This window comes from Chaetodon auriga, chromosome 3 (assembly GCF_051107435.1).
Source record: "Chaetodon auriga isolate fChaAug3 chromosome 3, fChaAug3.hap1, whole genome shotgun sequence".
In the NCBI taxonomy this organism is placed as follows: Eukaryota; Metazoa; Chordata; class Actinopteri; order Chaetodontiformes; family Chaetodontidae; genus Chaetodon; species Chaetodon auriga.
The window spans coordinates 23,252,821-23,268,456 of NC_135076.1; the positions used below are offsets into that span (position 1 = coordinate 23,252,821).

Genomic DNA, 15,636 nt, shown 5'->3' on the forward strand with positions numbered 1-15,636 from the left:
GTAGTTCAGAAGGTACAGCAGGCTTTGAGGGGGCTGCCCATTGTTCTGACAGCCCATTATTCCAAGACCCCAATTACCTGATAAAGAACCCGCTAAAGGTCCCTCTGATTGGCTAATTTTCACTGCTTCGTTAGGGTTAAATAATTAATTAGATGGCTGGGGTTAGAAAAAAATGCCACGCTCAGAGCCAATCAGAGGTGACCAAAAAAAAAAAAAAAACATAGGAAATTGGATAATAGGCTGTCAGAACAATGACATGGCACTGTGGGTGGTCTATTAAAGTCAGGATCAATGGATTGACACCCTGATCTTCCCATTGCTTCCTATGTTTGGCCGTAAATGTGTGAGTTCTCCTTTATATCAAAGTGCTTATAAATGAAGTCCATGTCTATTCCTTCCTTCTTTCATTTTATTTCTTCACTCATTCAATCAGGTTATATATTTATTTTTTTTAAATATTTAGACATCCGTATCGCTTCAGATAGAAAAGAACTGCACCCAAACACATTGTTCAAATCAACCATTTCAATACTTTTATTTCTTTTTCCCCTCACAACATTCATCCATTCTGTAGCGGCAAACATACTCTGTAACGAAGGTCGCTGCATGTAACATTAATAGTGCATCGGATGCCCGGGTCGCTTAGAAGTGCAGTATGTGAGGTAAATAACAATCACTGTAGCTTTGTATTTCTGCTTATTCAGCCTCAGCGAGCGCTCTCAGCCAAGCAATACATGCTCGCTTAGGTCTAAGCTAAGATGCTATCATCATGAAATAAAGCCCTATGTATTTAAAGTGCAACTATTCTAGAGCTAGTGCAATATTTACTACTCGGCTTGCTCGGCTCTGATGATGAGATTGCGAGGTCTATAGGTTAATGAGAAAAATGGCTCCCATTGTGCCAGAGGGTCGCTAACCAAGCATGACACCCGCACGCAGACAATTACACTTGGTGCAATCCAAACTTACAGGGCATCTTGGATTTTTTTTTTCCATACAGTCAGGCAGATCATCCCGTCTCACCCAGTAATGACTGTGGGATTCTGGCTCAGACCGGAGCTCCCAGCTCAGGAGCCACAGTGGGGGCCAAAATATGATCCACACACACACACACACACACACACACACACACACATGCGTAAACAAGGGAATTCATGGCAGACCTCTCTGATGTGATGAGCGCCTGAGTGATGATCAAGCTGCTGTTTCATCTTACAGTTTTCCAGCGACAGACGTGCTAACACGGCCTCTCTTTAAGATGATTGACTGACTGGAGACAAAAGGAAAAATCACCAATCAATAAAGATGTCACCCTCAATTTCGCACAGCCTCGCTTCTCCTCTCTGGCAAATCTGCAAATGAGTACACCTCGTCTGTGAGTGTTTTACTTTAAAGCAATGAATGGACTCTGGCTGCTAGGCGACAGTAGTCAAATCTAAAATCGCTCTCAGTCTTTCCACTTTAAATCACCCTCGTAGCATTCACGGGGATGCTGTTGCTGCTCTTTCTCCTTGTCAAACTATCTGTAGGTCTTTTTGTCGTTTCAGTACCACCTGCTGTTTCATCCTCATTCTTGCGGAAACAGTAGACCCCATAGAGGCGGAATTTCTTATCAGGGAAGCCCAGGTGTCGGACGCCTGGCTCAGATCCTCCACAGCGAGAGCGGGGGTTGACTATGGGGTAACGAATGCTGCCATCCTCCAGCCAGCCGGCTTCACAGCGGTCCAGAAGCTGGAACTTCCATGCAGCGTACAGCTGACCCACTTTGGCCACCGCTGAGCCATCACGAATGCAAGCCTTCATCGCCTCCGCATAGTTCACCTTCTTAAAGCGTTTGAGGAAATACACTTTGCCTGAGGGGATATGGAGGGAGAGGAGAGGAGAGGATCTTTGTTGTAAGAACATGTGAAAAGGTGAAGGAAAACAGAGCAAATGCATTGTTCGGGGGGGGGGGGGGGGGGGGGACAGAGAGAGAAGTGAATGAGAGAGTGAAGCTCCAGAGACACATCGAGCCTCCAGGGTAGATATTCTCAGTTTTCCTGGCATCTATGTCTGGTTGTGTTCAGAATATTAAATCATTCCAACAACAGTCTGGGCAGCTGCTCAAAATCGAAAGGCAAAACTCTGTCAGCGGACCGCACTCCAACTCAAAATTACTCTTAAAACGGTTCCATTTCTGCTTTCATCTCACCTCTTGGGAGACGTTTCTCCTGGCAGCGTTAAAGAAATTGGTATCCTGATTGGCTGAATTGTTTGAACTGGACTGAATCACGAGGTAGCTTCTCCTAAGGAAGGAGCGAAGAATAAAGAACCTCCCTAACCAAGAATAAAGAGGTTAGTGGATTCTCCAAACAGCTACTGCTATCATGGAAATCATGTCTGCAACCTCAGCTTTGCTCTTGGCTCAGCTATTGATTTTGTGCTTGTTTATGTGACTGCTGGCTATTAGAGAGGCTGAATATTGTCTCATATTTCCCCAGGGGACCCTCAGTAAATACCTTCCAGCTGGACTGAGAAGCAGCATCGGTCATGACCACTGCTGAAACCTCCTGCCCGCAACAGACTGTCCACAATAATTAACACACAGGGGAAGCCATGAGCAATCGTTTAAGGTTCCTGTCATGCTACCTTTTTCTCACTGAAGAAAAGCACTGGTACCGCTTCTTTTTTCCAGTTGTGACTGTCCCAAAATTGTTTATGATTTAAATTCAAGTCTTTCATCCGGCTAATTAAAAATCTTTTTATTAGTTTTTAGAATGTATGAGTTTTGCAATCTCTTTCATCTGCAGGCTTGATGTCGTGTTTTTCCAAACGGTTAACCAGCCGTGTGCTGTGCTTCACAAATATGGTCAATGTTTTTAAAGAGTAGTTTGGGACACTTTGGGAAATATGCTCATTGGCTTTCTTGCTGAGAGTTTGAGAACATGAACACCACTTTCATATCTGTGGGCTAAATATGAAGCTAGCTAAGCTAAGCTAAGCTAAGCATAAAGACTGGAAAAAGGGGAGAAACAGAGAGCCTGTTTTTGTCCAAAGGTAACAATATGTGTCAGCCAGCCTGCCTGAAGCTCACTAAATAATATAGTTATATCTTATTTGTTCAATCTGTTCAAACCTGCACAAAAGACTAAAAATCTTTTTTTCTTTTTTTCCAAGAAATGAGGCGCTTTCAGACAGTAAGTGTTTGCCACAGCGGCTGCTGCCTGGCAACAATGATTATGTTTACATGCACAAAATACTCCTTATTCTGAAAAAGACAACATTCCTACAAAGCTGTGTGCATGGCTGATGAAAATGAATATTCCATTAATATTCCCACGCATGCTCTGATAAACAAACACAGCCTCCCTCCTTCATTCGTTCAACCACCTTCTTGAAAAATTCAGTGTTGTGATATTTTCGTATATCCAAAGACCTGTTGATATCCAAGTCGTTCATCATGTTTGACAGTAGTTTCTCCTCTCCAACAGAAATGTGGGTTTTTCTTTTGTGCGCGCGTCTCGACCCCAGCTGACCACAAACAGGAAAGAGGCTGTGCGAATTGCAGCAAAACTCCCCAAATGAGACACATATTCCGAATGCACTGTATATGATATCGACATACCACTCTACTGTTCGCATGAACCACATAAAATTTGGAATACTGTCATATCCTCAATAATAGTGTAATATTAGTGTGCATGTAAATGTCAGTGATGCTCCCAGCTGCCTCCAGTCCTGCCAGCCTGTCCGCCACAGGCTGCTGCTGCAGACCAACGGTCTCGTCATGCAGCTAAATAGAGCGGGTTGAACCTTGAAATAGACAAAGAGAATAACAGTATGATATGATTCATACAGCAGGTTTTACTGACTAGTGTCGTAAACATTGTTTATTGTACCAGACCAGATAATAAAACTTTAAAGATGATGTTAGACCATTTCTCTTCATTGGTGTTTAATTCAAATAGCAAATAGCTGTGTGAGTGTGTGTGTGTGTGTGTGTGTGTGTGTATGTGTGTGTGTACTCGAGAGCGACAGCTGCTCTTCCTCTCCTTGCCATAGTTTACACTGACAACAATAGAAGTGCCAGTGGCAAGCTGTGCCCCCCCAGCCCCCGTTGCTGGTTGTGAAGCTAACCAAACGCTGGCTGTGGATTTGTTTTTAACAGACAGACATGAAAAGTGTTGATCCTCAGAATCAGAGTATTTCCCAGAATGAGATAATTCTTTTCATAATCAATGTTTTAATATTGGTTGGTATCTTTTAACAATAGTCAAGTGATGGAATTCAACCTTTCATTGCACCTTTTTCTCTTCACGCATGTAGACTTCTCGACTGCTAAAGATAACTAAAGATAACTTTCATGATGCAAAAAACTAATCCAGCCTCCGCCTTTCCCAAGTTTGTTTGAGCCTGCGAACCTGGAGGTGGTGTGTGTGTGTGTGTGTGTGTGTGTGTGTGTGTGTGTGTGTGTGTGTGTGTGTGTGTGTGTGTGAGACGGAGACACTGGCACACTCTCTGTGGGAATGTGATGTAAATCAAAGAACTGGGAGATGAAAGGCGATGCTTGGCACCCAGAGAACGCTGTGGCCTTACCAGGGCTGAATCAACAGAGCCTGATCTAAATCCAATGGCCTTAGGACTGCGAGATCACAGGCACAGATCAGAGACTTGAGCCTAATTTCCCCACGGCCCACCGCTCATGATATATCCTCTTTCTATACAGGACCGCAACTATGCAGCTCCGCCATTGTCTCGTTCTCTTCCAATCATGAGCCACAGATGCTGGATACACAGTTGGATGTTTGTATGTAGCTGTATGATCATGTAGATGGACTACAAAGTGTTTCTGATCTGCTGATACAGACACACATGGCCACGCAGCCACGGCTGCCAACCGACATCTCTCTGTGTTGTCTCACCGTTGAGCTTGGAAGTGAAGCAGAAACAGTCGTAGCGCTCAGTCTCCTTGTGCCTGTAGCCATAGTTACGAACGCCAGCTGGGGTGTCCTTGCGGCCGCACTGGTCTCTGGGATGAGAGATAGGGTACTGGACTGAGCCGTCCTCCAGCCATCCAGCGTTACACCAGTCTAGTCCTTCCAGCCAGGCCTGTGGAGGATCATTATGTAGGTTAGTGAGTCATACTAAAGGATTTAATACATTGTTAAGAGGTGAACATATTCAGTTTATCTCCTCGGATGTAACTCCGTTACTCTGAACTTTCATGTATATGGATTTTTAAAATAGGAGGCTGGACATGCCGTAAAACTTCTGCTCTGGTCATATGCAGATTCTTAATTTCAGACTTACTGCTGCTCTAAAACACTTTATAACATAGTTATAACTAAAAGAAGGGCTTTTAAATGAATGGGCGGCATAGCTCTAATAAATTCTTAGTGATCTGTCACTTCTACCCTCGTCTCTCTCAATCTGCCTTGAGCATGACACACGTGAGCCACAGGAAAGGTGTAAAGTTACCTTGTGCAGTTGAGGGTGGGAGGCCAGAATGGCGTCCTGCTGTTTGCAGGCGTCCTCTGCCTGGTGGTAGTTGAGCTTATAGCGGCCCTCGCGGGGGTAGTAGGGAAACACCACTCCTACAAGTGACACAAACAGGCCTACTGTTGAGTGTGAACTGGTCTGTCTTTCTCTGAAAACCCATTTATACAACAGCCAAGCATCAGAGGTTCAGCAACATCTGCCTTGGCTGCATCTTTAAGGTCTGACCTTCTAGGTCGAGGTTGACAAATCCTGTATCATCTTCCATGTCATTGGTGACTTCACACTCATAGCGTCCGTAGTCCTCCAGTGTGACGTTCTGGATGATGACGGAGGCGTCGCCCGGCCCTGCCTGCTCCAGAAACACCCGGCCTCTGTACGATCCAAACACGCGCTGCTGCCTGAAGAGATTAGACAGACATTTAAACTTTTTTTCCCATTGTAAAAGTTGCTGTGAGCAAAATAACTGATAAATGCTTCAGCTTGAGAAATGCATTAAAGATGGAGTACTGAAAAGAGAAATGTATTTTTTATGATATCTGAGTGGGTTCACCAGCAAGGAGCACATCAACAATGTGATTTTATAGGTTTAATGAAATGAGGAAGTATTGGATGCTGAGGGTGGATGAATGGATGTGAGAAAGAGGCTGAAAGTGGAGGAGGAAGTTGTCCATTTAGACCAGTCTGCAATGGATATATTGAAGGCTGGGGAGGAGTGCGGGGGAGTTGAGTCACCAGAGCCATTTAGAGCCCAGGATGGTACTTGGAAAAGGAGAGATGGGAGAGGTTTGCACAGGTTTGAATAAGATGGGATGGAAAGAGTGACAAGAGGGTGAATGGATGTGAATAGGGATGGGCAGAGCGAGGGGGAGGTTGGGAGGTAAATGGATGAAGGGGAGAGAAAGGGAGGGTGGGTCCAGAAAACTGAGACAAAGACTAGGAGCGTGGTTTACTTCCATTAAAAACCTTTCAAATGTGTGCTAATCCATCAGTGAGCACTGAGCCAAACAACTGAGACACAGCACTGATCAAAACAATAGATAAAAAATTGACTGATTGAAAAATGCAGATTTTACCTTCCAAGTGCCACAAAGACGTCCTCAAACTGCAGCGCATCGGTCACTTTGGTCCACTTAATCCGAATGCGGGCAGGATCGGTGTTCTCGGGCTCATGGTGGAATCTGCAGGGCAGAGTGATGGAGCCACCGCGATGCGTCACCACTTTACCAGGAGCTGTCTGGACTATCACCGCCCCGGTGTCATCCTCTGCGGGAGGAAAGAGGAGACGGAAGGCCAGCTCATCGAAGTGTAGAAATCTATATTTTGAACCTGGTTAGAGGTCCAGTGTGCAGGCTTTGTGGGGATGTATTGGCAGAAATGGAACATGATATTAATAAGCATGTTTTCATTACTGTACAATAACGTGAAAATAAGACTCCTTGTGCTTTTGTCACCTCAGAGTGACTGGATCAAAGTGAATGTATAATGAATTCTCCTCACAAATATGTGAGGTCAAGTCTTTAATGTTGAGGTATGTAATGTTGTTTGCGATCACTCTTGACACTGCCACTACTTACGGCTTTTATTCTAATCAAAAAATTCAATCTGATTCTCTTTGTGAAGGACGCCACAGTGAGATGTCTGTGGACCTGAATCAGTGTCAGCCAATAAAGAGTGTGCTGTTTGTTTGAGCTGTCACATTAGTGCCTCCACATCCAGCATATCAATAGTGAAAAACATTTTTTTTTGTTTTGGTCAAAGAGTCCAGTGTGCAGCCGACTTGCTCTCTGCCCAGACCTGTCATCAGACTACCCACTCCAATCTTAACCTCAGTCTCTCTGCTGAGAGCAATTCACCAAAATGACCCAAGACTAATGGTAACCACAGGCCTCTTCTTCCAAATGGGCAATAACAAGACCTAGTTTGCATTTCTGGCAGACATTTGCTCAGACGCTGTTTGCGTGTGTGTGTCAAGGCAGCCAAAGACAACACACACAAGTGTGGTGTAAACATTTAAAACATCTAATGAGTGGCTGCAAGAGGTTTTCTGCAGTGTTGTGACCAGATAAAGGCACCTACAATTATCCATGCCAGCCAGCAATTAGTCCTGTCACTGCTCACTGCGCTCTGCAAAGTTGTTTATCACCAGCAGCAGTGAAAGCATCAAGTGGTGTTTAATCAAAACTTTGAGCACATTATTTCCCAACACTGATGGCAATGCTGCAACGGACGAACGCGAAGACAAACAACTCCAGGTTACGGTTTCATTAAGGAGACACCAGCTTACAGACATCCCTGGCAGAAGTTAACAATTACCTCTGGTGTTTGCAGACTGGGAGGAGTGTCGCTGCTTGACTACTGGTTGTATGAAGGGAGTTGCACCTCTACATGCGTGACACTGTCATGTTCAAAGTGGCAGCTTAGTTTTAGGTGAAATTTGATCTCCTTCTTGGTCTGACCTCACTTCGATATGATGATCAAACAACCCAACAAACATTTAATTTCACAGTTCTTTGGCTTTTTTTGTCTGGCAGCCCCTTCTCTCCACATTAAAGAGGCTCGGATTACGAACACTGCTGAGAGTTCAGATGAGTTATGGCCACAAGGGTCAGATAGGATCAAAGCATGTTCTATCAATGCTAGACCTCATCTCATTCAGTTCAAAGTCATCCATCGGCTGCACTTTTCCTGGATCAAACTGAACAGGATCTTTGCTTCTGGCTCTGCTACCTGTGATGAGTGGAGGTCAGGTGACGGGACCCTAGGTCATCTTTTGTTGTCTTGCCCCAAGCTCAAGAGTTTCTGGGATCCTTGACAGTTTCTCTGTGATACTGGGTTGCTCTAGCTACTCTTTGACTCTTCCTTCAGCCCTCATGTTTGATATGGTTACAGTGAAAAAGATTTATCCTGAGAGAATAGAGATTAGTTCCCCTCCTTGCGGTTTTTTGTCTGTACCCCGAAGAAATTTCTTAAGACCCTTTAATGAACATATTAGGAGGGTGAGGGGTCTCTATCATAAGCTGCTGTTGCCGTCTCCTCTGGCAATCACAATGCAGTGATATCTCAGTAGTCATGTGACTGTTCCATCTCAGGTCATGTGACTTCTTTGGGTGTATTTCTTGCTGGAGTTACTTCCTGTTACTTTACAACTGACGATGGTGTTTGGATGAGCATTGAAACATCTTGCTCTTTTAATTGTCCAGTGATTTTAATAAATCTTTTTAATACTTCTCCCTCATTGTATTGGACTGTTAGACTATACTGGACTTTGATACTTAGCTCAGAGGTTTATGGAGACTAAAACAATTAAAAAAATAAATATAGGTGGTCATGACTCTAATGGGATGATGATTTTGCATGTGTCTGTTGGCTAACATATTATCACATTAGCCACATAGGTTATTTTGCCCCCAAGCGGATAAAAAATCAATTAATACAGCTTTATGTACATTTTTGAGGTGCTTTACTTTCATTTTATGCAGCTATATACTTGCATCCACTACATTTCAGGGGGAAATATACTCTTTACTTCACTACATAATTATTAGTCAGTGGTTGCAGTTTCTTTGTTTAATCTAAGAATATATATAAAGATTTACATATAAAGCTTTTAAAGACGCTGTGAAGTAAATGCTTCAGTCATTTGAGGTTATCTTCTAATATGAGAAGAAATGTATCTCTACTGAACCTCTTCATTGCAGATAATGGACAGCTGTGATGTTGTTGATTAGTATTTTTAGCAGGTATAATGTGAGAAATTTTCTTCTTGAGTGAAAAGTTGGACGGCTTTGTCCGACTAGACTGACAGCCCTGTATTAATATTGTAGAGTTACTGGCTCCGGGAATACGGTTTGAAATACTGTGCATGTTTCAGGGCATATTCCTGAATACAGTGTCAGAATGCCTCATTGGATTCTTCATGAGAACCTGAGTCTGAACCATTTTCTTTCTGCCTTTCTTCGGATTTTTCAGCACATTTCATGAGAGCATTTTTCCTGGTTTCAAAAAAGTGACCTCTACAGTGTATCTGACATATTTTCTAGCACATGCTGTAACAGCTACGCAGATCAGTGCAGAATGAAGAACACCTGACTTTGCTGCTGTGAGCTGTAACACACTGCAAAGAAGGCATTGTCCTTACCGAGCACATGCACCACCTTTCTCCTTCCCTTCTCTATGTCAGCAGGCAGGGATGTCACTGAGAGGGCAGAAGTCAGGATGAAAACCACAAAAGCCAAAGGCCACAGCTGCTTTGAGAGCTGCAGGAAGGGACACAACAGAGAATGGTGTTATTACAGGTTTAGAGAAAATGGAAAAACCAGACAGTCGTGTTCCAAAGGCGACCTATTCAAGACCTGAAAATATAAAGGTGAACAGTACCAGAGATGGTAAGGACAACAGCTTGTGTCAGTGTATTTACCCCAAGGAGAAACAAGGGACAACAGAAATTCTGGCATTAACTGTTCATGCATAATGATGGATTATAAATTAGCAATGAACTACAACCACACGTAATCTCTCCCAAACAACTTGAGCAAAATCCACATCCGTCTCCTTTCAGTCATTCTGAAGTCCCACAAGAGGACTCACACTTCAGGTTTTTGCATTTTGGGTGTTTTACCCACTCAGTGTTCAAGACAAAAAGTAGCAGATAATTGATTACTTCAGCTTTTTCAGAACATGAAAATAAGGTTAGCCAACTTGACTGCGTTTGGTTTGAGAGTCCTGCTTTCAAGCAGCAGCCTGCTACACATACCAGTCATGCTTCACACAGGCACAGTATGAAAGGAGGAGATAGTCCTCACAGGATAGTCAAGACTTAAAGCTTGTTTAGCACTTTTTTATCTTCGCTGCCAGGTGCCAGTTGAAGGAGAAGAAAGTGTTTGGTAAGTTGTGAGGGAGACAGGCTTGGCTCAGTAGAGGCCAATAGTAAACAAAGGGATGTATGCAGCAAAAATCAACACAATTACTGAAGAAAACTGGTGTCTGTTGTGCTTACTGTATATGTTTGACATGCATAGAGAAGGGCTGAAAGAGGCTACTGTACGAGACATTTTGAAGCTCTCATCAGAGTATGAACAATCTCGGGTTATGGATGAGTGGTTGTTCAGAACGCTACAGTTGCAGACTTCCATGTATTTTGACCCAGCATGTGACATCCCTGGTGTTGCAGCATAAATCCGTGATGGATTGCAAAGGAGATACTGCAAAATACAAACTTTCATCACATGCTCAGAGACATAGGTTGGTGTTTTACTTCATTGTGGATGGCAAAATATGATCAGAACAGCAGAATACAGGAGTCAAGAAGGAATGCTGCAGCTGTGTGCATTGCTAGAGGTCTGCATTGTCAGTGTCACCTGTGAATAATCCCTTGCTAAGCAGAAGAATTGCTGCAGTACATAGCATCTGAGCGGGCCCCAGTGAAGCAGAGTCACTAAACCAGCCACTTTACATGCACATTGCACACTATAAACAGCCCTGCTGCAACCATTTTTCTCAAGGTTAGTCCAATGAACATCCCTGCAGTCCTCACGCAGCACAGAGAACTGCAGGGCAGAGCCGTACTAACGGAGCACAGAAGTGAACTTACCATGGCTATCACAACAGGATTAATGCCTGGATGAAGCAGATGTGCCGCTGTGCACCGTTTAACTCCTCAGCCCAGGCTGAATGTTGTTCTGCAGCAGCACTCGCCTCTCTCCTTCCCTCCCTCCTTCCCTCTCTCTCTGTGTTTCCAGTCCCATCGCTGATCTCTCGCACTGCAGGGGGAACCACCGGTGTTTGTGGGTCCCGCAGTCCTCCAATGACGCAGCACACCACATTAGACTGTGTGGAGAAGGAGTCAATCACAACATTGATTTCACACTCATTTCATGTTTGTGAATGTGCGGTATTGAAGCCCATTAGAAGGTCACTTAGTGGTTTGAGTGTCACACAGTTTGTTGCAGTCACTGCGGTGAAATCTTATTAACTTTCAGGCACATCACTGTTGCTAATAAAGACCAATCAGATAAATGAGAAATGCGGGGTTGAGACTGTGACTGCAGATCAAGACTGATCTATGTTATCAAGACAAATCAGATTCATCCAAGAAACCTCATGGCTGAGGAGGAGTGAAGTCATAAAGAATAAACTTTCAGCTCTTATTCCTCTGGATATATTGTGACACATTATGCTAATGATGCAGTGATGAACATTAATAAAAAATATAGAATCTAAGCAGCCTATTTACTCACTTAACTGTATTTAAAGACAAATCTAAGCTATTACTGGAGCTTCCAACTGCATTATGCTTATTACAATATTATTTCTTTAACTTAAGTAAAGGAACTGAATACTTCCTCCACTGTTGAGTAATATGATTAACAGGATGACTAAAAACAAAAGACCACATTTTTGTTACAATGCAAATAATCAGGATATTCAGTGGCTTCATGGATTTATAAGCCAGTAAAAAGTTGGTCCAACATTGGTGAATTTGTGCGAAAATGATCCCACATCTAAGATCAGCTCTTTCCCTTTGCCGTGGGAAGTTATAATATCACGCTTCAGATATGTCAGGAAACGGCCAACAACATGAAATCAAGATCAGCCCAGAGCAGCCCAGTCACTGAACCAGCTCCAGGGAGGCAAGTCTGTTTTCAAGCTTCTGAAACTCTGCATGCTTTTTGCTCTTCATACACTCACCAGTGAGATAAAGTGTTTAAGAACAGCATCACTGACACTGATGTCTCGCTCATGCACCATATGGGCATCTGATGCAGACTCTATGAGAGCCCTTCATGAGAATGATGGTAAAATAAGAGAGGCCCTTGAGATCACAGCAGCCGACGATGAGAGGAGACAAGACACTTCAGCGTGAGGCAGCTGCACTCTGTGTTGAACTTTTAAAAACAATGAAAGTGCACTGATGGCCTCATTATAGCATATGGTGCAGCTGAGATTCAGGTTGACTAGCAGCGTCTTGTGGAACAAGGTAGTGGACCTGTCAATTGTTGTGCAGCTGTGAGTCACTGCAGTCTTGTGCAGCATCACTGTGAGAAGAGTTTACCAGAGTTTGAGACATCTGCCCAGCCTCTCCCTGGAGCATCACAGGCCTATCAGTATGGGACACAGCACAAGAGGACAAATGGGAAAAATGACGTTGACGCCGAAGTGAGGCTCAAGGTCAACTATGTTAACATTGGCAGCTTGGTTTCAGGCCGGAGCCAACAGCTGAATGCTTTGCCAGTTGATTTGGTGTGTTAGTTTATGACATTGTTAATGATGCGCTGGTTATTCTAAAACGAAAAATATACTCTGCTCTGCAGGATTTAGAAAAGGCCTTTGCAGAAGAGTTCTCCAGTTTCGGGAGCAGAGCAGAGAAACATTATCCTCTTACATGTCTTTTACAAATTAAGAAATACACTCAGGCAACTTCTTCCAATATTGTTGTAGCATTGAGAAATAACCTGCTGTCTGGGAGGGAGGTCATTTTCTCAAATGAAATGCATAAAAAATTAACAGAGAACATCGCGGCCCAGAGGCGTCGATCAGCAGTGTTTCTGAGGATTTAAAAAGTCAGTCTGCCAAACAAAGCCAAGATGAAAGATTTGCTAAAATGTATGGATCAACTACTTAGTGCTTGCATTGCATTGGAGCATAAAGTCTTCGTTGTAGATGTACAAATTAGTTTTTTTTTTCCTGGAGATGCATGTATGGGCAGAGCTGGTTATGTCGGCCAAATACCAAAGAATCAAGTGGTTTGAACACAAGTCCGCTGCCTACTGATGTGTGCAGATGCGTGGCCTACCACTAGATTGTAACACAATTGCATTTCAACCTGCATACATAACACTTAAACATACTGACTGCAAAGGTCTTGAGTCATGTAGTCAACTGCTGCAGATAGGTACCTGATACCTGACACCCATGGCTGGATTAACTTGGCCTGGATCACAAATTATGTGTAGGTTGGCCCCTTTTTACAAACACAGTGAACCTGAGGATTTTTGGAGCTCATTAGTTGGTTAAGAAATGTACTAATTGCAACCATTAATCAGTGTTATGTGCACTACATATGAAGTCAGTACTTAACCCAACAGCTACTTTGATACTAATAGATAGATAGAATCTCCTCATTTATTAACATGCACACTCGTGAGTTCGTAATATGTCATGCAATGATACTTTAACTGAAGCTATGTCATGCATTCATCATTCATTCATTAGAAAGTGGTACCTCTTCCATCACTGCAGTCTGGATTGTTCAGTTGTACTTTTTCTGAGCCACAGCCTAAAAGCTCCCTGCCGTCGAATGCACAGCCGAGCAGACATCTGCAGCAGAGATCCCCTGTGACACCCATCATGGGATTACAGAGCTGTTTTTCAGTGGCCACATTTGATTTAAAGCCTCTGTCACAAACATACACACACACAAACACATACACATACACATACACACACACACACACACACACACACACACACACACACACACACACACACTCAGAATGCACTGCTAGCATGTGCAAGCAGGGGCGATGCCACAATTCAGCATGAAAAAACTGCTGAAGGAGAGTGAATTAAATGAGTCAGCCTCTCTCTGTCTGCCTGGTGGCCAATTGCACAGCGAAGTACGAGGGGTAATTACTTATGAGTGGACTGTTGCTATCGATGGGTTAGGGATGGAGAGGAGGGTTACACTGCTGTTTCAAAAAAGCTTTATCTAACCATGTAAATTACCTCCTTTATCTCGGTCAAGAAAACGCTGTTCATTTATATGAGTGAGCTGCATCCTAAGCGCTATGTTACTGAAAAGGTTTGGAAGCTACATTCAGCATTTGCAAATGACACTGCATGGTGTGCAGATAATCAGCTTTATTTTGTAAAAACATATTGACAATGGTCTCTACAGTCTCTCTCTTCTAATTAAATGCAAGAGAAACCTCTTACACACTGCCTTGTGGTCATTTCAATGTGTTTGTTTATGCAGACAAAATTCATTTGATGTCTTTGTAAAAGACAATGATGAGAGCAGCGGCAGACTATTTACTGGGCCACCCACACAGAGCAGGCACACAGCAGCATCACTCAGCAGAAGAGAAACAAAGAGGATCAAGGAACGTAAGTAGAGAAGGGATGAAACACTCTCAATTTGGGCACACAGGATCAGACAGAATGCAGAATGGCAGAGGCACGTCTTGTTTTCCTACTTAAACCAAGAAAGAAAAGCTGCCTTTTCAAAACCGAGATAGGCTGGTGGCAGACAGCAGCGGTGTGTGTTCGCCAGAGTGAGTGAGTGACAAGAGCTGCTGTTGAAGTATACATTACCTTCTGCAGCACATGTTGGCACATCCTCAGCACTCAGCTGTGAGTAATGATCTGTGGTGGCTCCAGTGGTGTTGAGTAAGAAATAGCAACCATATTGTGGATTTGTCAAGTCCCCCTCCTACCCACTCAAACCCCCACAATGTCTATTTCACACATGTGTGGGCTTACATGTGGACATTTCCAAATATCACAGTTATATAACGCTCTTCAACATAAGCAATTTAATCCACAATAATGTCTGCGCCAATCAAAACTAAGAGGTTGTGGTGCATTTTAAAGCCCTTGCACACAGATGTGTCCAAACTCCAAAATAACAGGTGAAGCAAATCTAACAGGAGAAAGAGGGAGATGTCAATCAAACACAGTTCGGGCAGCTCATAGAGTCCTCAGAGGACGTCCAATCGGGCACTCAATTGAAATCACCTGCGTGCTTTGCACCATGGGTGTACGGGGCTTTCAGTAAAGTATGCATCATATCCTTTATTTTACTCAGATTCTAGAAACTTTAATGTCCCTCTAAGACACCTTTTCAGTGAACAATGTGAACATACAGATGAAGTCAATGTGCTATAACTCATTCAGAAATTAATTCAGAGAAAGATGCAGCCAACACTTCCAATCAGCCAACAGTCAATATAGAACTGCAGCAATGAATCAATTCGGCAGACAGTGTCATTAGAGGATAATTCCTTGCTTTCTGTTTCTATTGTTGGCACATTGGCAAAGAAATGTAAATTGGCGTGTTTATGGGACAACAACATATTCTATGGCTATAACTGTATCTTTGGGTAGACATCAAATACACAGTTTGCTGGTTTTGCTAAAGTTTCCACTGCTTCTATCTCA

General features: G+C 43.3%; 1 protein-coding gene across 1 annotated transcript; it reads right to left on the reverse strand.

Moving 5' to 3' along the window:
* Positions 1-507: 507 nt before the first annotated feature.
* Positions 508-11,241, reverse strand: hapln4 (hyaluronan and proteoglycan link protein 4). Its single transcript, XM_076727069.1, has 7 exons — positions 11,069-11,241; positions 9,617-9,734; positions 6,552-6,741; positions 5,704-5,876; positions 5,458-5,573; positions 4,902-5,088; positions 508-1,853 (listed from the first exon to the last, which is right to left on the reverse strand). Exons 1-7 carry the CDS (start codon positions 11,069-11,071, stop codon positions 1,462-1,464), a joined length of 1,179 nt encoding a protein of 392 aa, XP_076583184.1. The 5' UTR covers positions 11,072-11,241; the 3' UTR covers positions 508-1,461.
* Between the last annotated feature and the right edge of the window lie 4,395 nt (positions 11,242-15,636).

Coding starts and splice junctions, on each gene's coding strand:
- hapln4 (XM_076727069.1), bottom strand. Junction 5,877..6,551: donor GTCTTTGTGGCACTTGGAAG/GTAAAATCTGCA, acceptor TAATCTCTTCAG/GCAGCAGCGCGTGTTTGGAT. Junction 5,089..5,457: donor CCCACCCTCAACTGCACAAG/GTAACTTTACAC, acceptor GATCCTCCACAG/GCCTGGCTGGAAGGACTAGA.